The following is a 22,248-nucleotide window of genomic DNA, read 5'->3' as shown; positions in this document are numbered from 1 at the left end:
AATAATAAAAAAACACTATTGAATCTTGCAGTGGTACGTTGTCATTATTGCTCTTTCTAACAAGTAGTTCAAAATAATAAGTAATAAGTACAATGATCATCATGCTCGTACACACAGCCATGAGAGTTCTAGGCTAAATCAACAAATCTTGAATCTCAAGACAAGTCACCTTCTACCGGATGAAAAAACACTTTGTCTTCTTCGCGCCTTGATATTCTCCATGACCAAACTCACACTCTCAACCTCACGAGACGTCTCCTTTTTCCTGCCAAATCTAATCACACCTAAAAAGAGAGCTTGTCTTGTAAGTTTTATGGCTGATATATAGCTCAACATTACCATCTTCTTAGCCTCTATTAGCTTTGAATAGCCCTTTCTAGCAAGGTTTATCGGCAATATTCCCATCAACTATATTTCCAAACTTCAATGACCAAAGTTATAGTAAACGTGATTTATCAAACTAGTCCAGATAAATTAATGAATATGTGTTTTGCGTTGATAAAACAAGGAAGCCATGGTGCATGATTGGCTAAATCTTGATAAACAAAACTTCATTTCTCATCACAAAAGAAACACTACAGTACATGTTTCATCTTTTTAAAGCAACAACGTAAGTTTCGAGCCGTAATTGTAATATAGTTTTAGTAACCATCACAATCACAAAGTGATGATTTAGATAAGAGAAAACTGGTTTAGCAATTAGTGGGGTGTTGGTGTTTTCTTGCTGGGCTGCCTGGGGCTCTGAATTCAGTTGTGTTTCCTTTCCAGTATCAATGGTGATAAAACGAACAAAAGTTTATTCCTGTTTTTGGATCGAAGCAAGATTCTGGTCAGCGTAGTATCCACAGTTTGAAAGTCTGTTTGCACTTCAAATTATATTGTTTTTTATGAACAACAAGGAAGAAAAACGGCTCCCTCTCTTCTACGCATGTGAATTATAATGCATGAACAGAAATTTGTGCCTGGGCAAGTTGGGTGGCTTGATAAATTCATAGACTATCTAGTCCGAACCATGCTGAGAAACACAATGACGAGTTGAGTTTGTATGTATTTATGCCGAGAAACACTAGTTCCCTTCAAATATGCTATGAATTTCAACTAAACTTCTAAATTATAAATGGATGATATATATTGCTTAAAACTCTTATAAATTTATGATTAATTAGAAGAAATCAACTTTGGTCTATGATGGATCAATGAGGGTTACTGCCATTCACCAGCACCACAGGCTGGAAGCAGAGCTTCGCCATATCCTAATGCCAGAGAACCATTGAACCTCGGCCCTCGGATTCTATAATCTGTACAGTAGAATCTTCTAACCAGCTTCTGTTGGTTCAACGAAAAGTAAACATTTCAAAAAGTATAAAGCACGAAGGGAAATTAGTACACAAAACAATGTACTTTAATGTTTTAAAGCTTGACATTTACTTGTTCACAGTAGTTTAGAGTTACAGATATCGGAGATGATATATTGTTTGTAAGATTTAATGCTTCATAGTCAAGATCATCTCTAAAAAATCCTGCATTGAAGAGGAATAATACACTTCTCGGACAGCTTTTATACTTCTCACCATGAAAAAAAATACCAGGAGGCTCCGATATGGGTGTGTTTGACTTCACTCCATTCAGCATATTCCATCACTATCTTGTAAGCTCTGCCTTACAAACAAGGATCAGGATCATATTGATGTCGAGGCCTAGTCTAGCTGATGATTTTGTGTTTTTACTTATGGTCAATATACAAGAGTAGGTTTATTCCAAGCACCGGGATAAGAATCGGACTCTTCTCTACAGAACCATATTCTTGAATCATAACAACATAAAATGAAGTCTAAATACATAAAACTGTATCAAAACCTTCACAAATAATAGGATAAAAACTCATACATTATACTGAAAATAAAATTACAATTCAAAAGGAGATATTAAAAAACTAAACAGGAATTTGGCTAATTGATAAGTAAATCTAGTTAAATTTAAATTTTAAAAAACTATTTTTAAAATATAAAAGCAAATATAATTTTAACTAGTAAAAATCTAATTCATAGAATTATATAAAATATGTATTTGAGATATAAAATATGTATTTGAGAGTGTAATAGTGATTTTTTTTAAAAAATATGTTTTGTTTAAAAATATATTAAAATTATTTTTTTTTTAAATTATTTTTGATACCAACATATTAAAATATATAAAAATATAAAAATTTAATTTAAAATAAAAAATTTAATTTTTTTAAAAATATTTTTAAAATATAAAAATAAACAAACCAACTTAGTCAACTCGTCATCCCGCACCGCCATGATGCCAGTGGTTCTCGAACTCGAACTTGTGGACTCGGTGAAAACTGTAGTGGAGGTCGTTAACTTTTAGCCTGCGCTTAAACCACATAGCAGTCTGGCGTCAATGTCTTCTCGACGAGCCCATGGCGCAGACAAAGAACCAGGATCATGCGAGGCAATGCGATCCATCCGACACGTGTGGGTCCGCGATTCAAAGTTCAAACTGATTGGTGGACTGATGGAGCTATTGGTGGAAGCTCAAAAAAGGCATCGACTTCAGTTTCAAAATTTCACAAAAGATTCTTCACACGAGGCAATGCAATAATTACACTAAAACTTTCAGAAGGTTAATGTGTTTGCAAGGCAGCCCCTCGATCTTCTTGTAATTAGATTAGGGGCCACCACCGTATAAACAACCACAATTCTTTAAAGTTCTTGCCTCCTTCTTACGAATCTCAGCAATATAGTCCGTCTTCGGTTTCAAAAATCTCTACATCAAACACAACATCAGTAGTGAAGTAAGCTGGTATTTCATAAAATCTGGCACGCCTGGAAAGACTGTTTTCATTTTAGATACAAGTTGTAAATACCATATAAATTAAGTAGAAATTTGCAACTCGAAGAAGTAGAGAAACCCTTCTTCACAAATTTAGTTGTGATTTGGGAAGGCAGCTGTGTTCCGCACTTTTTTTTTTTTTATATATTTAATTTTTTTTTATGCATTTTAATATTTTAAAAATAAAAAATATTATTTTAATATATATTTTTAAAAAATCAATTCAACCCAATAAGTTAAACTATTAATTAAAACTTTAAAATATAATTTATATTATTTTTTAACATTTCTTAAAGTAAAAACTCTTTAACTTTAAAATTTATAAAAATTTATATTATTTTATATTTAATTTTTATTAAATAAATAAAAATAATAAAATTAAAACTCATGATATTGAAAAATCAATTCAATTTAATAACTTAATTATTAAGTTAAAATAACTTTTAAATATTTTTAAATTAAAAAATAATTTTTCCTTTACATGGAGACTTATTTTTATACAGCTTTACAGTGCATCACGGCACAGAAACAGAATCCAATAAAACTAAATAGTAATAATAATAATAAAAATAGAAATTCGCCCTCCTCTTTCTTTACTCATTTTCTTACTCGTAAATAAATTAAAAATTACTTTCCAACAAATTCAACCCCCCCAACGACGCAGTCATAACTCCAACAAAGTCTAACCAGAAAAGAAAGAGAAAGTCTTTCCTAATCTCAGATTAGAAAAACAAAATGCACGCGCTGTTCCAATTGCACAAATTGCACTCGTCTCAAGCCCTTGCCCGTGTCTCCTTTTCACAGCCATTACATCAGCACTCGCGAGTAACGAATCTCTCACAAACTTCAAATTACAATGTTTAAATTCCTTTTCATTGTCACTCTCTCTCTCTCGATTTTTTTTTATTTAAAAAAAATTAAATACCTAATGAATATACGCTCAAACAGCGAGAAATTATCGTAGCTTGGTTTCATTTCAGACAAAAAAAAGTTATTTCAATGGCTCATGGTTTCCCTCTCTTTTGACATCGTCGGAGGGAAACAAAAACTTCTTCAAAAATTAAATTAAAAACAAACTCAAATTCCTCTCCTTCTCTCACCTCTAACTCTCTGTTGTGTATCTCTAGGGTTTTACACCCTACTGGTAATTTACTTGACCGTGGGTCCTTCAATTCTTTGATTTCCAGCATAAAAAATCAGTGTCAGCTCAACACTTGTGATCTGCTTATACTCGATTTTAACTTACCAGGTAATCTTTTTCTTGTTAATGTTGATTTTCTGCTCTCGATTTCTTCTTTTTTCAGTTCTAGCTGTATATTGTTAGTTAAGATTTTCATGAATTTGATGTTGTGAATGGCTGGGGTTTTTTTGACGGGTTTAGTTTGTTTAGCGATGGGGTTATGAAGTTTTGCATGCTGGAATTCAGTTTTAGTGATTTTGAAGTGAAGGGGTACGTCTAGGGTTTTGTGTTTATGTGGTTGCATGAATTTGATTTCAATTTGGGGCTGTTTTTTGAAATGGGTTTTAGGGAATTTTTTTCCTGTTTGTGTTTTAATTTGATTGAAAACTAAGGTTTCCAGTAGTTTCTAGAGGTTATTTCAAAATGTTAACTTGTCTGTGTAAGATTTAGTGCATAATGAATGTGATCTTTAGCTGTGTTTTCAGAGTCTGGGATTCTAAGGTTCAAATTTTGACTTCAAACTAAGGTTTGGAGTTCTTAGATTAGCTAATCATTTAAGATTTGTTCACGTGTCCTTTTAAATCTTTTGTAGCCAACCCAATTGGTTTCAGGTGTAGTAGTCGAGGTAGTACCTATTGATTGCTGCTAAGCAGTCTGAAGCTTAGGAAAATGTATTTTTAATGGGTTTTTGCTTTAATCTGTGACCTGTGTTTGGATATGTTGGCTTTCTATTATGCTTTTAACCAGTCTTTCTAATTTCGAATGTTGGCTTCAATATGTTGCCAATGTGTTTTTGTGGCCAATATATTACGAAGTCCATGCCTTGTGTAGAAGCCTGCACTGTTTTCTTTCTCGTGTAGTGGGAGTCTTCCAGTTTACCATCAATAATGTGGTCTGTGAGTTGTATTGGAGGACATTTATATAGTGTTAAAAACCAACTCTTTCATGTTTAAGGAAATCCATTTTGATCTTTCTTTTTGCTGTTTTCTTTTTTCACCATGCTGTGCAAGTTAGAGCTGGTTGACTTCAATTATGAAAAACTAAACAGTATTCAATTGATCTGAGTATAGGGTGCTCCAATCAGAACTGTATCTCCAATTTCTGGATTTTCTGCTGGAGCTGCATAGGGTGAAATAGACTCGAGATTGCGATAATCTTCCTGTGGAAATGCAAACTAAGAAAAGAATTTCTGGAAGAAATGCTCCAAGAGAGCCTGCAAGTCCCAGGATTTCGAGAGCTCAGAAGAAATTGTTGGAAAATTTGCAGGTTGCTGAAAAGAAAGTTTCAGAGTTAATTACATCTTCAGCCAGAAAGCAGAAATGTGGTATGTTGTTACATTTTTTTTATATACATTTTCAGTTCATGCATGCTTGCACAGAATACACTGTCAACTTATTTTTGGGTAGATTGTAATTGAGTGTTGGATTTTTTTTTTCTCGGGGGGTCAGTGCTCAGCAGAGCAAGTATTGTACAATTTTGTTTTTGTCTTTGAAACCTTCAGTATAAATGTTTATTTTCTTCGTCTAGTTTAAAAGAAAAATCGAGAAGAGCTAGGAACCCAAGTATACTGCTGAAGGATGTCCTCCGATGCAAACCACTCATCTAAAAGAAGGAGAAATGTTGAATCCTGTTTTGAATTTAACACTCAAAATCAACACAAAACATTGTTCTTGGTGCCTGACATCAAACCTGTGCAGTACTAACCAGTGTCAAGCAATTCGATCTGTTGAAGCAAAATGTGATTTACCACAATATTAGCAGATTCCTGCATGAATTTAGGTACCTGAATTAAGCTTAATTTCTTAGTTGCTCTCATTGTTGTCATAATTTAGCATTTCAACTTCCTGTTTCTTCAACTAATGACCTCTACTGGTTCAAGGATATTGAATTTAGTGACAAAGGATGTGATTTGTTTAAGAAAATGTAATAGTGCTCTTTTCTTCCCTTTTTTTCAATGTACTTGATTCTGGTCCTGATAGCATCAAGTTTCATCCTCACTGTTGCTGGTTCAATGTCAGGCTCCGAGGAGGGAATTCTAATATAACAGAACTCAGCACCACACATAGTGTTATTAAGAAATGAATTTCTTGTTTATTGCGATTGCAAGAACCATTAAAGCTTGTTAATTTTGTTTGCATTCAATCCCCAACACTCTTATCAGGCTCTCTTCCCAAGAAAAATGAGGAGCCTATATTGGCTACAAATTCGAATACTAGATACAACAATGTGCATCAAAAGGCTTCGAATGCTTCTACCCAGAGTGATGTGGTGGATCCTAAGGTAACCGCACCAACTTTGTGTGCTATGCTCCATTCTGACCAATCTGCTTTAGATTCTTTTTTGGGTCTGGCAATGAATGTGTAAAATTTGGCATGCTCCTATTATTTTCTCATCAAATTGTATTAGTCATGTTTAACATAATAGCTCTCTGAAGCGTATATCAAAAGAGTGAAAAAATAACAAAAAAGAATCAATAGATAAAGTATTAAGGTTCTGTTATATGATTTGCTATTTTGGATTGCAGGGTTGTGATGAAGGATCTGCTCAATGTGCGTTGCAAACTATATTTTCTCCTTCTTTTCACATATCTAAAATTGCTGGAGGAGAAATTTCTGGTGGAGGTGGGTGACAAAATTGATATTTTTGTTTTAAAGGTATTATATGTGTACGTATATTCATTGATGTTCCATTATTGTTTCCTGCTTATGTGATGCTCTTTTATATTTTGGTAATCTCCTGTTTAGTCGACTTGATAAAACTGTTTCGGACTGGAGACTCTCGGGTTGATATGCTGGATGGTCATGATACACAAGAAACTTTTAAATCCTCTTTTGGAGAACACAAAGAGAGCACATTAACTTCACTCAGCACATGTCATAGTGACATGGAATTGGAGAAAAATATATCAGCCGAAAACTCATATGGGGATCGCTGTGGTGATCAGGTGCTCTCTGCTGATGTAACTACTGTGAATTCTTATAGTATTGCAGCTTCAAATGGTGCTGGTCTTGCTTCTGATGTTTCAACTATATATCTTGCATTGAAGAGCTCAAAACTGGAATGTGTTGATGAGCACGGTCAAGATTCTATGTCAACTGATGTTTGCTTGGAGGAGGATGATTATGAGGATTTTGATGACTTTGACCCTTATCTATTTATAAAGAACCTGCCAGAGCTGTCATCAGTAGTCCCCACTTTTCGGCCTATGTTGCTACCTAAACAGACTCGGAGTTGTCCTCCTACAACCCTTGTTTTGGACCTGGATGGTACACAATTTTAGACACTTTTTTTATGCTAATTTTGTACATGATTTTGCCATCAAACATGTCTATCATATGTGGTCTCCAACTTTAGTGTTGGATTTTCTGTTCTTTTGATTTATGTGTAATTGTTAATGATTTGTTTCACAAAAAGCTTGTTATTCTACCCATTTTATCGTGTCAAGCCAATTTGTCTCTTAATCATTTGTTTTTTGTTGCATCCGTGGAGGGGATTTTGCAGAGACCTTTCATTTATTTATTTTTTGTTTTGTCTTGTAAACTTTCTTGCAGCTTCTTGATGTTATTATTTGTTTCTAAAAAAAGAATGCCTTGCAATATTTCATTTGCAATTCTAATTTTCAGGTTGCATTAATTGTGGTGTGAAAAAATTGAGGTTTTTTTAATTATTATTATTATTATTATTATTATTATTATAGCTTTCTAGTGACTCATGAAATGTAATTTTTTGATTTCTATGTACCTGGTCATCTGCTGTGTGTAATTTTGATTGCGATAATAGAGTGAACATTGGTCATTTTCATATTGACTTGTTGGTGGAAGGTAGGATTGCTTAATCAGAAGAAAAATTGGAATTGGTGCTGCCTAGTTCCATGAAGTGGTAGTTTTGCATTTTATATTTTGCAACATGCATATTTGGCCATTGAGCTACCTGCATTCGATCTGTTTCTGTTTGTGAAAGTGTTGATTGCTTTTTAATTTCAGAGACTCTGGTGCACTCTGCCCTTGAACCTTGTAATGATGCGGACTTCACATTTCCTGTCAACTTCAACCTCCAGGAGCACACAGTCTTTGTCCGGTGCCGTCCTTACCTCAGAGATTTCATGGAGAGAGTTTCTAGTCTTTTTGAGATCATAATATTTACAGCTAGTCAAAGTATCTATGCAGAACAGCTTCTAAATGTGCTTGATCCAAAGAGGAGGATATTTCGACATCGTGTTTTCCGTGAATCCTGTGTTTTTGTCGAGGGTAACTACCTCAAGGATTTGTCAGTTCTTGGTCGTGATTTGGCCCGTGTTATTATAATTGACAACTCTCCCCAGGTACTGTTGTAGAATTCTTGTCTTTCATTGCTTTCTGATTTACCTGGCACCTGTCCTAATTTAATTGGTGATACAGTTACTTCATCTGTTTTCTTGGTCTTTGCTTTTTTCAATAATATTTTGGGGTTGTGGGGTGGGGTTGTTTGGGGCATCGGGCATTATTATCTATCCATGGCACAATATTGATTAAAGATATCTACTTTGTATGCAAACCATTTCTAATCTGTAGTTAATTTGCCTAAACACTTGCATTCTACTTTGTATGAAAACCATTTCTAATCTGTAGTTAATTTGCCTAAACACTTGCATTTTTTTGGGTATGCCATTGAAATTAAAATTCATGCAATAGTTTGATCAATAGCGCCATTTGAGTTACAGTCTGAAACCTTGAAATCCTCTCTGAGGACTGTACACAAGTAACCATTGAATGTGGGTGTCCGCTGTCTTTAGAAACCATGTGTATCTTTCAAGATAAAAGCAACACTTTAGCTTAGTGGATGAAGGACAGAAGGTAAGGAAGAGAGTTGAGGCAATGAAAAAGGCCGGAATGACCTGAGGCTTGTAGGAGGGGTCAGGTTTTTTTAAATTGTTGGAGCTTAAATTACTGACAAGGCCGATGGTTTTCATTTCAGGCATTTGGCTTCCAAGTAGACAACGGTATACCAATTGAGAGCTGGTTTGAAGATCGTTCAGATAAAGAATTGCTCTCACTACTTCCATTTTTGGAGAGCTTGGTTGGGGTTGAAGATGTGAGGCCTCTAATTGCAAAGAAATACAATCTTCGGCAGAAAATTGCTGCAGCTGTTTACCCTCCGTTGAATTCAAATAGAGGAGATCCTTTTGAAAGGTAGATTCAAAGTGAATTTGAAGTATTCGAGATGGGACGCATAAACAAATCCGCCTTGTCTTATTTATTACAGAATTAAAATGTCAAGAAAACCACATTCTCTTTTGTTGAGAATGTCTTGGCAAGACAGTGAGATTTAAAATTGAAGTGCGATCCTAACCATAAAGCGGGAGGAAAGTGTTTATGGATGTAAATCACGTGTACGAGTAAGAAACTTTTCATAGAAGGAACCTGTAGCATGACCAGTGCACCATAGGCAATACTTGGAAATAAGAAGCTTCATAAACAGTTTCCGCCCAGTTATCAGTTTGAAGGTGATGGAATTTGTTCCTTCAAGTTTATTACAAGTCGAGAGCTATAATCTCCTGTGGTTATTCCCAATTGATGATTAGAGGAGCTAGAAGGTGGTGAAAAACCTATAAGCTTATATAATATTAGAGGGTGTTTAGTTTGTGTTTAAAAGTATTTTTTTATGTTTTTAGATGATATTTTATATTAAAAATTATTTTTAATATATTTTTAAATGAAAAATACTTATTATTATATTCTTACATTCACTTAGAATTAAAAGTGAGTACTTTTCACTTAGAATTAACAGTGAATATTTTTCATTTAGAAGCAAATGAGATTACAATCATATGTTTAATTGTCCGCTTAGCGGATGAATCAAAAGTAGATTTTGATTTTGAGTCAAAATTTAAAAATTATTTTTTATAAATAACTTATAATAAAAATAAGTTTAAATTTAGAATATGTTTATAAGAAAATGATTTGGGGCGATCAGTTTGTTTCAATTATAAAAATAAAATAAAATTACTAGCCGAGTTATGCAAGCTTGTCAGGACAGGCCTTATGTAGGCCCTAACAAAGTAGATCAATAAGCACTCGTTAGATTTAGCAGATGCTTCGTTTTTATTTTTATTTTTCTTTTAATTTTTTTACATAGTGATTTTTTAATTTTTTTGTCTAAATTTTATTAATTTATATTTAAATTAGTATATTTTCTTTTCTTTTTTTCATTTTGTTTAGAGAGTTTTTTTAAATGATAATTATTTTTTTAGCTTTGCATTTAAATTTGAAGAGTTTTTTTAAAAAAATTTATTTATGATTTTTTTAATCTTTTGCATGGACAAACTTTATTTTTTAAAATAAAAATATGTTTTTAGATAATATTTTTCATATATATAATTTTGCATGTTATTTTATTTAATCAATTTAATATTTCAATTTTTATTATCGTTTACTTAAATAAAAAACTATTTTAATAAAAAAATTTAACAAACATATTAAGTGAATATATCATCTTTTAAAATTAAATATTTTAATATATATTTATCTTTTGATTTTTTAAATTTTTTAGATATTATTAATAATTATTTATTTACATACATAGTCCTCAGGTTATTTGATTACATAAATAAAAATTTAAACTTCAATTTTTTAGACTAAAAATATATTGAAAAAAATTAAATATATTTTTTTATAAAAAATAAAAATATCTACAGTCCAACACTCTAATAAATGGTGGTGCAAACATAAAATGTTCCAGCTAACAGATTTGTTATGACACATAAATTAGTGGCCGATCGATCACACCATTTTCGAAATTTCAAATCATGTGGGGATTTTATATTCCCGTGTTGGCATGTTACTATGTTTACTTGAGATAAAATTGATTCAGGCGAGGTTTCCCTCCCTACCATTCATCCATGACCTGTGCACTTCATGCCACACATCTATCACTGAAAGATGACTTCTTGATGGAAGCCTCCCCATTATCCTGATGAATCAAGTATTGAAGTTAAGAGTATCTTACAAACATTGTCAATATGGTCTGATTCGGCAAGCGGAAATCTAAACCTGCAACAAATAAGCTCCGATATAGAAAAGACCAAAGAAGCGCAGTTTGCATCCCCGACACAATAGCGAGGAATGGATTCAAATTCAGCAAGAGTCACTAAAACAAAAGGAGATCCATTTTCCTGGATGCAGCTAACAGTGAAGCTGGTCCTCAGTCATGTTATCAGTTATGTTATCACAATTCACCGAGTCAAACCCTTTAAAGTATTATATCCTTTTTGTCTTACAAGTTCAAGATACAGCAGCAAACATCGAATTGTTGTTTCTGCATTACACCTCGTTGGTTATGACAACTAGCCAAAGAGATAAATCTCCAACAAAAAGAAAAAATCAAAGAGATTAATAGCAATAGTTAGGCAACTCAGTTTCTTTTAGAATCCAAAGTAACTCAAATTAGTAAGTAAGACGATAAGAGGCTAAAATTGTTCCTAGTGAGTCCTCTCCGCAATTTAGCAAGACAAAAATAAGCGAGCATTATTATTTACAAAGCCTAAAAGACACATAACAGAACAACATCAAACAGAAACCAATCAATGGATTGATGAATCATCACCCCGGTATCCCTGATTCCGGTACCCTTACTTCCACACCATTACCAATAGATTGAAATTTACCATAAAATTGAATGAGAAAACAGCACTAAAGGTCTTCATTCTTTATGTTCCCAATTTTCAGGTAATTAGGATACAATGAAAAGGAAAGAAAACAAAATTACTGTAGGCAGTATTTGCAGTGCATCTCTCAGGAGATTGAAAGCTAAATTTTTATTCCATGAACACCAAGTGACCGAGGACACTTAGATGAAGAAAAAACAAGAAGACACTTGAAGTTAGACATCCACCATAACAAGATACAGAGAGGTGTCACCAGACCTCTGGACGAAGCTCACCAGTTGCTGGGGGCATCCATTTTCCAGAATTATAGACACTTTGACCAACTTTCCAACCAGGAACATCCTTCATTACTTCTGCCTCGTATTCAAGATACTTATTCCACTCCTTGACAAATCTAAATAAAAGCAAGCAGGGAGGGGAGAAAATACTTGAATATTTTACAGTAAGAGATGGAAACACATTAGCTATTGATGGAGGAAAAGAGCTGTTTGCTACCTTTCATCTTCTTCAGCTTGAAGCAGAGGCAGGATTGCCCTGCGTGCAGCATACTTCTCTTCCTTAAGTGCTCTGCAGAATGCAAATGATTTAAGAACAAATCTACAGTTGATGACATACCCTGATAGAGAAACTTGCCTTGGCAGTATAGCTATATCATCAATTACTACATACAAGGCTATAAAGCAGACAGCTGCGTGAACCACTAAAAAAGTACAGTATCAGTATAAACTTATGATATTTTCAAAACTTCTCTTATACAGCATACAATAATCTAGGTTTCTTATATGAGGTGGACAGTCATATAAACACCTTCAAGGTCAAGGGTACAAGTAATCCAGCTTCTCAATGGCCAATATCTCACATGTCCTCAGCTCAAATTAAGATTTAAGCTTGTATATTGGCAATATGCACGACATGAACTGTGATTGTACTTTTACTTAGGAACTGGAAGCAGGGAATGTATGTTGAATTCAAATGATGCTTACTTTCTATATTTGGCACGCAAGACGCCTCAACATCCTTCTTCTCCTGTGAAACTATTTCCTAGTAATCCATACATGTAGTTCATACATGTAGTTCAACAAATAAATAAACATTGACACTGACACCTTGGATATACACCAACAAAAAATGACAACTTCCAAGGAATTTCATGGGCAATCAAATCACCCAGGTGTGGTTTCCCAAAAGAGTCTTTTCTACACCTTAAGAATGAGAACACGAGGAGATAAACTGCATAAAATTTGAAATCTAAAATCACTCCATTCAAAAAATGCTTTCCTCCAAACTTATAGTCTGCCTAGGTTGATTCTCATCAAAGAACAAAATATAATCTGCAAGTAATGTCTCCCCTGCAGCCCCATTCTCAATACAAACAGCCAATTCTTCAAAAGGATAGTAAATATAACAATGAAAACACTCAATATAAGCCCATGTCAAAGAATCTTCAGTAACCTTTTTACAGCTTTGACTGCCTAAGCAACACACTAGCTCTTTCACAGGAACAATCCTTCACTTTTTCACTAATACTAAAAGACAATGACACCAAACTACTTACTCAAAATATGACAAGCTAGCGTCTCCTCATCAAAACTGAAAGATTTTTCTTACACTGTCATTCACAAACCTCAATTTACTTGTAGCTTAAGGGTGTGTTCAAGATTGTTTTTTCAAAATTATGGTTTGCCCCAAGAGTAAATGCCTTGAGAATTCAAACCATGGTTTCTGAAAAGGTAACATAACATCCACAAACCTGCTTTTATGACAAAAAACCTGCCTTCTGCCAACTCAACCAATCCCAAACATTCAAAATAATAGACATCTCCATCATGTTATATCAGACATGCAAAATTGCTTGTTCCATGAAAAACAATAGCAAGTAAAGACCAGCAAATCACCAATAAATTTAAATTACCACCCAAATTCACTTTTGTGACAATCAAAGATAAACCCTCTCCTGCACCCTGTTTTTCAATAAACCAAATCCAACTTCACTACAGCAACCCGCTTTTTCATTAAAAAACACATTCATTGATCTTCAAGTCTCCTCTACTAACTATATTGAACAATATACAATTGACTGGAAAGGTTGTGGCTTTTGTACTTGTAAATGCATACATGTCTATGCTTTTAGTGCAGACTTTGTAATAGAGTATTTCAAGGGGGAGAATCTACTCTCAACTCTTCTAAGGATATTTTTAGTTAAAAGTAAAAGCTATCCATTTGTAGCGCACTGGAGAGCATTTCGCTAGTGAAGGTTATAAAATTTAAATATGAAGTGCAGTCAGTGAATTTGGCAGTTCCTTGGTACCTCTTGGTGCTTATAATAATGGACCTCTCTTCTCTACCAGTCAGCAGCACGCATTTGAAAGCCTCCTAAAATCTCAACATTTCTAATGTCCATTTCATAAAGATACAAAATTTAGCTACAAAAAACTATGTCTACTAACAAGGCTTCACAATTTCTAATTTTCTACCTTTCACCCTTAAAAACAACAAATGCCCAGTAGCGACCAGCCAACACGGCAATCAAAGTAGGAAAACTCTAACAAAATTTTAATCTCATAATAATAATACTCTGACGAACCGCAATAACCAGCCACATTTTAGCGTTAATTTCACAATCCAAACAAGTCCTGCTGCCAAAAATTATCACAGACATAAACATAAATTTTGATAATTTTAAAGAGCCATATTAAGTGTTCCCAAACGTCTTCAATCTAAAAATCCAATCCAATTGACATGAAAAAAAAATCAATTTCCTTCTAATTTCTAACTCTAATTAAAAAAAAAAAAAACACAGATGCCAGGACCATGAAAAAATCGAAAATCTTCAAAAAAAAAGAGAACCCGTTTCACCTGCGGACCTTGTTGCCCTGGCCGACTTGGTACATTCCATAAGAAAAGGCGCCAAAAGCAGCGAGAAAGATGGCCATAGCACTAGGACCCTTGTTAGGGATCCTACGAGCGAATCGGACAGGAGCGAAGCCACCAGGAGGAGGGCCGTCTTGAAGGATCGGCATATCCTTCACGCTAGCCATTCCTGGCTTGTTCCTTATCATTGCCTCCGTCATTTTCTCTTGTTGTTGATCCTCTTCTTCTCTCTCTGTTTGTGATTTTTAGGAAAGGGAAGACTGCATGATGAATAGTGAAGAGGTTGGGGGGAATGCTGTTATGTGCGCGCGGGTATGGTGTGGGAATGCTAGGGGATCCAATTAGGGATAGACACGTGGCCATTAGTTGCGACTAATTTCACTTTCTCGGGTTAGGTTATCAAGTGCTCTTTTTGGCAATTCTTTTGCTAATAAATGGAGTAATAATTATTTTGATGATAAAGAATCTGTAATTTACATATTCTATGATTGCAGAAAATATTTGTGGTATGAAATATAGTTGTTGCGGGGATGAAATAAATTTTATATTTAATAAGGAATAAATAATAATAATTATTCTATGAGGGAAAAAAGAAGAAGAAGATAGAATCATGAAAATAATTTTTGAGTTTATATTAAAATACTCTCATGACTTTTTGGTATAGCTTTTTGTGATGTTATCTTGATTTTTATTTTTTTATTTTTATTTAAATAACATGAATAAGATTCAAATATATATAAACATGCTAGCGGGCTTGAAATTAAGAGTTTAAAGGGGCCATGACCTTCCCAAAATTTATAAAATCAATTTTCATTCTTACTTCCAAGATACTTTCAATTAGGCCCTCATGAGAGGTTTATTTATTACACTCGTGGCCAAATTTCCTTCACTTGTTTTCACTTCTGCCCCTGCATGATCCTCACCCTCCGCAAAACCCCACTCGGCCCCTACGGGAAGAGAACTTATATTCGAATCTCTAGCGGGCGGATCCCGGTGGAATACTTGGGCTTGGTCACCCCCTGAAAACCCAATCTTGTCGATGCAAGATAAGGTAGCATTTGTAATTTGGCAACGGACTAGAGGGTGAAAATGGGACAAACATTTTGCCAAAAGCAGGCCGGGTCCAACCCATCGGTAAACCTCGCTTAACAGTGAAATGAACACAAAACCCTAAACCCTGCCAATAACCAGAAGCTGCTTCTAGAGCCTTCTCTTTCTCTACAAAAAGCACTCGCCCTCCACTTCCTCGGCCTCCATTCGTGATCTCTTTGTCTCTACCACTTCCTCAAACTTTCTCTACAATCGCACAAATTCTCTCTGTTTCTTCTCTCGTAATTCTTCCTGGCGCTACTATGCACCGCTTCACTTCTAGCCTCGCTTCCAAGTCTCGGTACTTTCCTCCCTCTCCTTCATTTCCTTTATTCTCATCTGGTTTTCGTTATCTTCCTCGCTTTCCGTTTCGTTGGCGAGAAAATGTCAAAGCCCAAAAGGAGAAAAAAATAGAACTTGGTGTTTATTGATCACAGTAGCAGTTTATTGACTAAAACTAATCCATAAAAAACGTTGTTTGAAGCTGGATTTGTATTTCCTTGTGATTTTGTGGTTTCTATGGCTTTACATTGATGGGTTTTGCCTTCTGTGGGTTTTACAGGATTGCTAGGAGCACCACCAAACAAGTGAGTGCTGGTGGTTCTATTGGTTTGGTTTCCAAGTTTTTACATCATCATATTCTATCTGATCCTGTGTGTGCTCCTGCAATTATAATGACTCTCTCTAATAAGTGAATTTTCTGTGTTTATATCAGATTGGAAGTAGGTTGAGTTGGAGCAGAAACTATGCTGCCAAAGACATAAGATTCGGTGTGGAGGCTCGTGCCGTGATGCTTAAGGGTGTTGAAGAGCTAGCTGATGCTGTCAAAGTCACCATGGGCCCTAAGGTGTTGTGACTGATTGTCTGTTTGATTATGTTATATTCATGTTTGATGCCCGTGGATGAAATATTTCTTTTAGCTGAATATGGTGTCATTAGATTCTTGTTATCAATTGAAACCATATTCAGTTCGCAATTGGACTATTGCATCAACAGTAAGGCTTGTCTCTAGATTCGGTGTGGAGGCTCGTGCCGTGATGCTTAAGGGTGTTGAAGAGCTAGCTGATGCTGTCAAAGTCACCATGGGCCCTAAGGTGTTGTGACTGATTGTCTGCTTGATTATGTTATATTCATGTTTGATGCCCGTGGATGAAATCTTTCTTTTAGCTGAATATGGTGTCATTAGATTCTTGTTATCAATTGAAACCATATTCAGTTCGCAATTGGAATATTGCATCAACAGTAAGGCTTGTCTCTATGATATCCTAGATAAGTGTGGGTTTTATTTTTCTGTAGCAGTATCTGATTGAGTATGATGGATCTTAATGCATTTGACATAATTTGGTGAAACTTGGCCTTTTTTGCTTAACCTTTTCTCTGAAGGAATCGATGGGTTAATCGGTAAATTAATGATATTATCCTTGATGATTTTTGATTTGCAGGGTCGCAATGTGGTTATTGAACAAAGTTTTGGGGCCCCCAAAGTGACTAAGGATGGTGTGACTGTTGCAAAGAGCATTGAGTTCAAGGATAAAGTCAAGAATGTTGGTGCTAGCCTCGTGAAACAGGTTGCAAATGCCACGAATGATGCTGCAGGCGATGGTAAGGTTTCATCCCCTCTAGAGTTGTTATCTAAGTATTTTGAACCACTGGAATTTTGATGCTGCAGTAGCATCTGATCATTAGGTTGGGATTTTATGTTACAGGCTCTAAATCCAGTGCTTGTGTTTTTTTTTTCTTGATATGGTACCACCCAGCTTTGCTTGTTTGATGTTTGCGTCTTGCTGGGCAATGAAAGCGTTTCCAATGTCTTTGCAGGGGCCACTTGTGCTACGGTCCTGACTCGAGCAATATTTGCTGCAGGGTGCAAGTCAGTTGCAGCAGGGATGAATGCAATGGGCCTAAGACGTGGTATCAGCATGGCTGTGGAATCAGTTGTTACCAATTTGAAAAGCAGAACAAGAATGATCAGCACATCTGAAGAAATTGCACAAGTTGGTACAATATCAGCAAATGGGGAGAGAGAAATTGGTGAGTTGATTGCAAAGGCCATGGAGAAGGTTGGGAAAGAGGGAGTTATAACAATTCAAGTAAGTTGTGCGTTAGATTGGTGATACATCCCCTGTTATAAAGGATGTCAATTGTATTGAGTACTGTTTTTTGGCACATGCAGTTGGATACTGATTGCTACTTTTATCATTCTTTTTTCTTATTCAGTTAATCATTCTCCCATGTTTTAATTTTTTCTCCCAAAATATTGTTCTGGTCTTATTCTGGTTGCAGGATGGGAAAACATTATCTAATGAGTTGGAAGTTGTTGAGGGATTGAAGCTTGACAGGGGCTATATATCTCCTTATTTCATCACGGACCAGAAAACCCAAAAATGTGTAAGCCTTCACTTCTGATTCCAATCATGACATATGTCTTGAGACCTAGGCTGTGTGCACATGACTGCATAGTACAAAATATGAAATAACAGCTTCTACAGCCATTGAGTTTCCTGTTTCTTTCTATACCTCTGCACAAACAGGAATTGGATGACCCTCTCATTCTGATCCATGACAAGAAAGTCTCAAATTTGCATGCTGTGGTGAAAGTACTAGAGTTGGCTTTAAAGGTATACATTCTGTTTACCAATCACTTCTTATTGGAAGCTGGAGCACAACTACAATGTTGTTCACTTCTTAACTAGATTTTCCTGTATTTGTTCAGAGACAAAGGCCCTTGCTGATTGTTGCTGAAGATGTGGAGAGTGAGGCACTGGCAACACTTATTTTAAATAAGCTTCGTGCTGGAATCAAGGTCTGTGCTATTAAGGCCCCTGGATTTGGAGAGAACAGGAAGGCTACATTGCAGGATCTTGCTGTCCTCACAGGAGGCGAAGTGAGTTTGCCTCTGCACATATATTTAATTCTCTGTGTCACATTCTCTGGTCTCATTGAACGAGTTCTTTTCTTCTGTTTTGCAGGTTATAACTGAAGAGCTTGGCCTCAATCTTGAAAAGGTGGATTTGGATATGCTTGGCAGTTGCAAAAAGGTGAGCTCAAATTGTTGACTCTGGTGTTAGTTTATTGGGCACAAGCAGTGGCATGGGGGTGCTGGGTGGGCTAGATTGGGTTTGGTGGATTTTAATTTAGATCTTAGGGGCAGTAGCGGAGGCACTTCAAAGAATTAGAATGGATCAAGGGTGGGTGCCTGTAAAACGTTGTGTATTTTGATGATTGACTGGCTGGGTTTTATCTTATAGGTTACAGTATCAAAGGATGACACCGTTATTCTTGATGGTGCTGGTGACAAGAAGTCCATTGAAGAAAGATGTGAACAGGTCAGTTTTGCTTCATTGCTGGACTATGTTTATTCTCCAATGTGAATGAATAACATGATTTTTGTCTACTGCTGGAATTACAGATCCGATCTGCAGTAGAGTCGAGTACTTCTGACTATGACAAAGAGAAGTTGCATGAAAGACTGGCAAAGCTTTCTGGTGGTGTTGCTGTGCTGAAGGTCTGTGAACTGTCTAGCACTCTTTGCATATTTTCTTCTGATGACTTGTAAATACAAATATAGGGTACTTATTCTAGCTGAGTCCCCCATCTTCTAACTGGAGAAATATCAACTGTTTAAAAGTTTTAAATTGGGGTCAGTTGAGTTAAAATTTTGCTGTCATTGCAGATTGGAGGAGCTAGTGAAGCTGAAGTTGGTGAGAAGAAAGATAGAGTTACAGATGCTCTAAATGCCACAAAGGCTGCTGTGGAAGAGGGTATTGTGCCAGGTAACATTTCCATCCATCCTCCCTCATGCTGTACATGGTTGAATTAAAATCACCAACCTCTTCAAGCTACTTCCTTTGGCAGGAGGTGGTGCTGCACTTCTTTATGCATCAAAAGAGTTGGATAAGCTGCAAACTGCCAACTTTGACCAGAAGATCGGCGTTCAAATTATTCAGAATGCCCTGAAGGTTTGTCCTTCGTCATGTGTGTTCGTGTGTATGAGTATGCCTGAATATTCAATCTTTAAGCTTGTATCTGGGTGCAATTTTGAAGATTCATGCACTTTATAATTTTGTGCATAGCCAAGCTTCAAATATTCCAACATTCATGTGAATTTGGAGTCCTTTTTATAATGTTATAACTGAATCGCAAAATTGAACTATCAATGTCAGACCCCTGTGCATACAATTGCTACTAATGCGGGAGTCGAGGGAGCCGTTGTTGTTGGTAAGCTATTGGAGCAGGACAACCCTGATCTAGGGTATGACGCTGCCAAAGGTCAGTGATTTATCATTGTTGTTATTACGAAGCTTGCCTACTTTATCCACTAAAGGAACTGATTTTTTAACTAATTTTTTCGGTATGTTCATGTATTACCAGATGAATATGTTGATATGGTGAAAGCTGGCATTATTGACCCGCTGAAAGTAATTAGAACTGCTTTGGTCGATGCTGCCAGGTAATCCATCACTTTTTTTTTTAGGGTTTTGGGGCTGGGTTCATTATTACCTTTTTCATCTTACCAAGTAGCACTTGTTAACTCTTTTTGTGCTTTCAGTGTCTCCTCGTTGATGACAACAACTGAGACTGTTGTAACTGAGCTTCCAAAGGATGAAAATGATGCTCCGGCAATGGGTCCAGGCATGGGCATGGATTACTGAGGTTGATTTTTAGGGACTGATTCGACCTGCCTGGCAAATATTTGACCCTTTGTACCCAATTTATCAATTCATTGTTCCTAAGATCGAGAGGCATCATCTAATCATAGTGAGTGAGTCTAGGCATGTAGGTAGTGTTTGATAATTGGATAATGGATTATTGTTCGGGAAAACTTGCGTGTATGGCTCTTTTTCCCCCGGGCACATCCTTTTCTTTGTCAACCAAGAGCCTGGTCATTATAGCCCTGTTTTCTTTTTTCTACATGCTCTAGCATTTGTTCCTTCTCCGTGAACCCTAGAATAATCTGCAATTTGATTAGGGTTTCTACTTGAATCTGATTGGTGTTAAAATGTTCTTTTTCCGCTTTGCAACGCAAACTGTCTGTCCAGTTGTGGAAAAAAATGAGAGAGCAATATGGCGACAGCCAAAGCAGTGCCTTCAATTCAAATATCGAGTCCTCCACCTTCTGGCCAGTCCAGCTATAATACAGATATATGATACTGCCAGGATTTTCTTTGAGTTAAGATCGTGGGGAGATTCACAATGTGGTCGTTGCCCACGCCCTTGAACTCCTCCTCTGCTGATGACTTGCCCTAGCAAGTGGTGGCAGGACGCAGCATGGTTTTCGCTGCTTGGTTGTAATAAGCAGAAATCAATTCCTTAGCAGATCAATCTATTTTAGACAAAATGGATAAATATCCTTAAAACAATATCCTAGAACAAGTACGATGCGGCTTTCCTCAAACGGGTATTTTACTATTTCAACATAGAAGGGTAGAAGTCATGAATATTGCTTCTGTTATAAATGTTATTGAAAATCGTAGTTGTTTACTCAAGAAATTAAAAATAAAATTAATTAACGTGTGCAGAAAATCAACATAAAATTTTATGAGAATCCATCAAAATATAAAGTTTAAGATATAATAATAAAAAAATAAAAATAAAGATAAACTGATTGTTTTTACTTGATCTACATGTACGTACCTCTAAGTTTACTTTTTCTATCATCGTAAACATTATGTACAATATTTATATATGATTGAATTGAATAAGACCAGTATGTTTTTCTCTCTCAAAAATGCATAATTCACTCATTGAAGCCCCTCTTTCCATCACGATTTTCAATACATTGACTCAGCTGTACTGGAAATAGAGACTGTCTTTCAAGATCAGTTATCTTCATACTCAGCCAGTCGTTCACACGGTCATTCTTTGTCTTCGTTTCGTGATAAAGATCGGTTCATGTGGGAGCATACTGCTGAAGATCCATCTTTAAACCCTTCAGCGGTTCAATTACTGCCTTGTAAATTTTTGTAGCCACGATTTTCTAAGAGATTAACTTTATCAACCAAGTTTGCACCAAAATGACACATTTGTGCAAGTGATTTCCCAATTTCAAAATCAAGTTGAGTTTGATATTTGTCAGGCGTTGATGCGTGGTTTTTCAAGAGAAATTAAAGCAAGAAAAGAAACAAGAACAAAGTCTCAAATGAAGCAAAAAAATGAAGAAAAAAGAAACAAGGCAGAAGGAAAGAGAAGAGGAACAGTGACTTAAGCGAGCGAGGAGTTAATCTGGGGAAAGAGAGGTGAGAGGAGAAGCAGGCTGAAATATAAGAAAAAAGAAGAAGAAGCTGAATTTGTCGTGTTTGTGTCTTCTCGTTAAATCGAAGGGTTGCCGGTGACAATTTTGTAGCCACGAGCTCTCGGTCGAGTGAGTTCACGTTGTTCAGGAAACATGACATGAATCTTACCCTTCTTGCCAGCTAATTTTCAGATGGCATTTTGAAAGAAAGAAAGAAGACAACAAGGCTTTTGATTGAAAGGTATCATCTAAGCGTGGGCGTGAGTTGTTAATTTTTATTTTATTTTTTAAAATATTTTTTATTTGAAAATATATTAAAATAATCTTTTTTATTTTTAATATATATATATCAAAATGATTTAAAAATACTAAAATTTAATTTTTAAAAAAAATATT

The 22,248-nt window shown here is 35.6% G+C and overlaps 3 protein-coding genes across 7 annotated transcripts; 2 read left to right on the top strand and 1 right to left on the bottom strand.

The window, feature by feature from the left end:
* The first annotated feature begins 3,718 nt into the window (after positions 1–3,718).
* LOC105122993 (CTD small phosphatase-like protein 2) lies at positions 3,719–9,530 on the top strand. Of its 3 annotated transcripts, XM_011022421.1 has the most exons (8): positions 3,719–4,087; positions 5,089–5,342; positions 6,180–6,298; positions 6,543–6,639; positions 6,763–6,962; positions 7,065–7,284; positions 8,002–8,339; positions 8,972–9,530. In XM_011022421.1, the coding sequence occupies exons 2-8, from the start codon at positions 5,186–5,188 to the stop codon at positions 9,188–9,190; spliced, it is 1,350 nt and encodes a 449-aa protein (XP_011020723.1). In that variant the 5' UTR covers positions 3,719–4,087; positions 5,089–5,185; the 3' UTR covers positions 9,191–9,530. The 3 variants fall into 3 exon arrangements, with proteins under 3 accessions (XP_011020723.1, XP_011020722.1, XP_011020724.1); XM_011022420.1 differs by having other exon boundaries at positions 6,763–7,284; XM_011022422.1 differs by lacking the exon at positions 3,719–4,087 and adding an exon at positions 5,546–5,797 and having other exon boundaries at positions 5,251–5,342; positions 6,763–7,284.
* Positions 9,531–11,561: 2,031 nt separating this feature from the next.
* On the bottom strand, positions 11,562–14,831 carry LOC105122992 (NADH dehydrogenase [ubiquinone] 1 alpha subcomplex subunit 13-A). The gene is made up of 3 exons (XM_011022419.1): positions 14,517–14,831; positions 12,156–12,227; positions 11,562–12,054 (listed from the first exon to the last, which is right to left on the bottom strand). Exons 1-3 carry the CDS (start codon positions 14,729–14,731, stop codon positions 11,910–11,912), a joined length of 432 nt encoding a protein of 143 aa, XP_011020721.1. The 5' UTR covers positions 14,732–14,831; the 3' UTR covers positions 11,562–11,909.
* A 750-nt stretch (positions 14,832–15,581) lies between these two features.
* LOC105122990 (chaperonin CPN60-2, mitochondrial-like) lies at positions 15,582–20,970 on the top strand. 3 transcript variants are annotated; one of them, XM_011022417.1, is made up of 18 exons: positions 15,582–15,921; positions 16,183–16,207; positions 16,336–16,398; positions 16,646–16,714; positions 17,063–17,222; positions 17,439–17,710; positions 17,904–18,008; positions 18,152–18,238; positions 18,334–18,504; positions 18,590–18,658; positions 18,869–18,946; positions 19,030–19,125; positions 19,294–19,393; positions 19,476–19,579; positions 19,784–19,889; positions 19,992–20,070; positions 20,170–20,273; positions 20,642–20,970. In XM_011022417.1, exons 1-17 carry the CDS (start codon positions 15,884–15,886, stop codon positions 20,270–20,272), a joined length of 1,725 nt encoding a protein of 574 aa, XP_011020719.1. In that variant the 5' UTR covers positions 15,582–15,883; the 3' UTR covers position 20,273; positions 20,642–20,970. The 3 variants fall into 3 exon arrangements, with proteins under 3 accessions (XP_011020719.1, XP_011020720.1, XP_011020718.1); XM_011022416.1 differs by lacking the exon at positions 20,642–20,970 and having other exon boundaries at positions 15,584–15,921; positions 20,170–20,605; XM_011022418.1 differs by lacking the exons at positions 16,646–16,714; positions 20,642–20,970 and having other exon boundaries at positions 16,336–16,467; positions 20,170–20,605.
* Positions 20,971–22,248: the final 1,278 nt, after the last annotated feature.

This window comes from Populus euphratica, unplaced genomic scaffold, assembly GCF_000495115.2.
Source record: "Populus euphratica unplaced genomic scaffold, PopEup_1.0 scaffold8.1, whole genome shotgun sequence".
NCBI classification, from domain to species: domain Eukaryota; kingdom Viridiplantae; phylum Streptophyta; class Magnoliopsida; order Malpighiales; family Salicaceae; genus Populus; species Populus euphratica.
The sequence above is the reverse complement of the archived record's forward strand: the minus strand, read 5'-3'. Positions and strand labels throughout refer to the sequence as shown.

Coding starts and splice junctions, on each gene's coding strand:
- LOC105122993 (XM_011022420.1), top strand. CDS start 5,186: ATGCAAACTAAGAAAAGAATTTCTGGAAGAAATGCTCCAAGAGAGCCT. Junction 6,299..6,542: donor GTGATGTGGTGGATCCTAAG/GTAACCGCACCA, acceptor TTTGGATTGCAG/GGTTGTGATGAAGGATCTGC. Junction 7,285..8,001: donor CCTTGTTTTGGACCTGGATG/GTACACAATTTT, acceptor TTTTAATTTCAG/AGACTCTGGTGCACTCTGCC.
- LOC105122992 (XM_011022419.1), bottom strand. CDS start 14,731: ATGACGGAGGCAATGATAAGGAACAAGCCAGGAATGGCTAGCGTGAAG. Junction 12,228..14,516: donor CAGGGCAACAAGGTCCGCAG/GTGAAACGGGTT, acceptor TGCATTCTGCAG/AGCACTTAAGGAAGAGAAGT. Junction 12,055..12,155: donor CAAGCTGAAGAAGATGAAAG/GTAGCAAACAGC, acceptor GCTTTTATTTAG/ATTTGTCAAGGAGTGGAATA.
- LOC105122990 (XM_011022417.1), top strand. CDS start 15,884: ATGCACCGCTTCACTTCTAGCCTCGCTTCCAAGTCTCG. Junction 18,239..18,333: donor TACTAGAGTTGGCTTTAAAG/GTATACATTCTG, acceptor GTATTTGTTCAG/AGACAAAGGCCCTTGCTGAT. Junction 18,659..18,868: donor TGCTTGGCAGTTGCAAAAAG/GTGAGCTCAAAT, acceptor TTTATCTTATAG/GTTACAGTATCAAAGGATGA.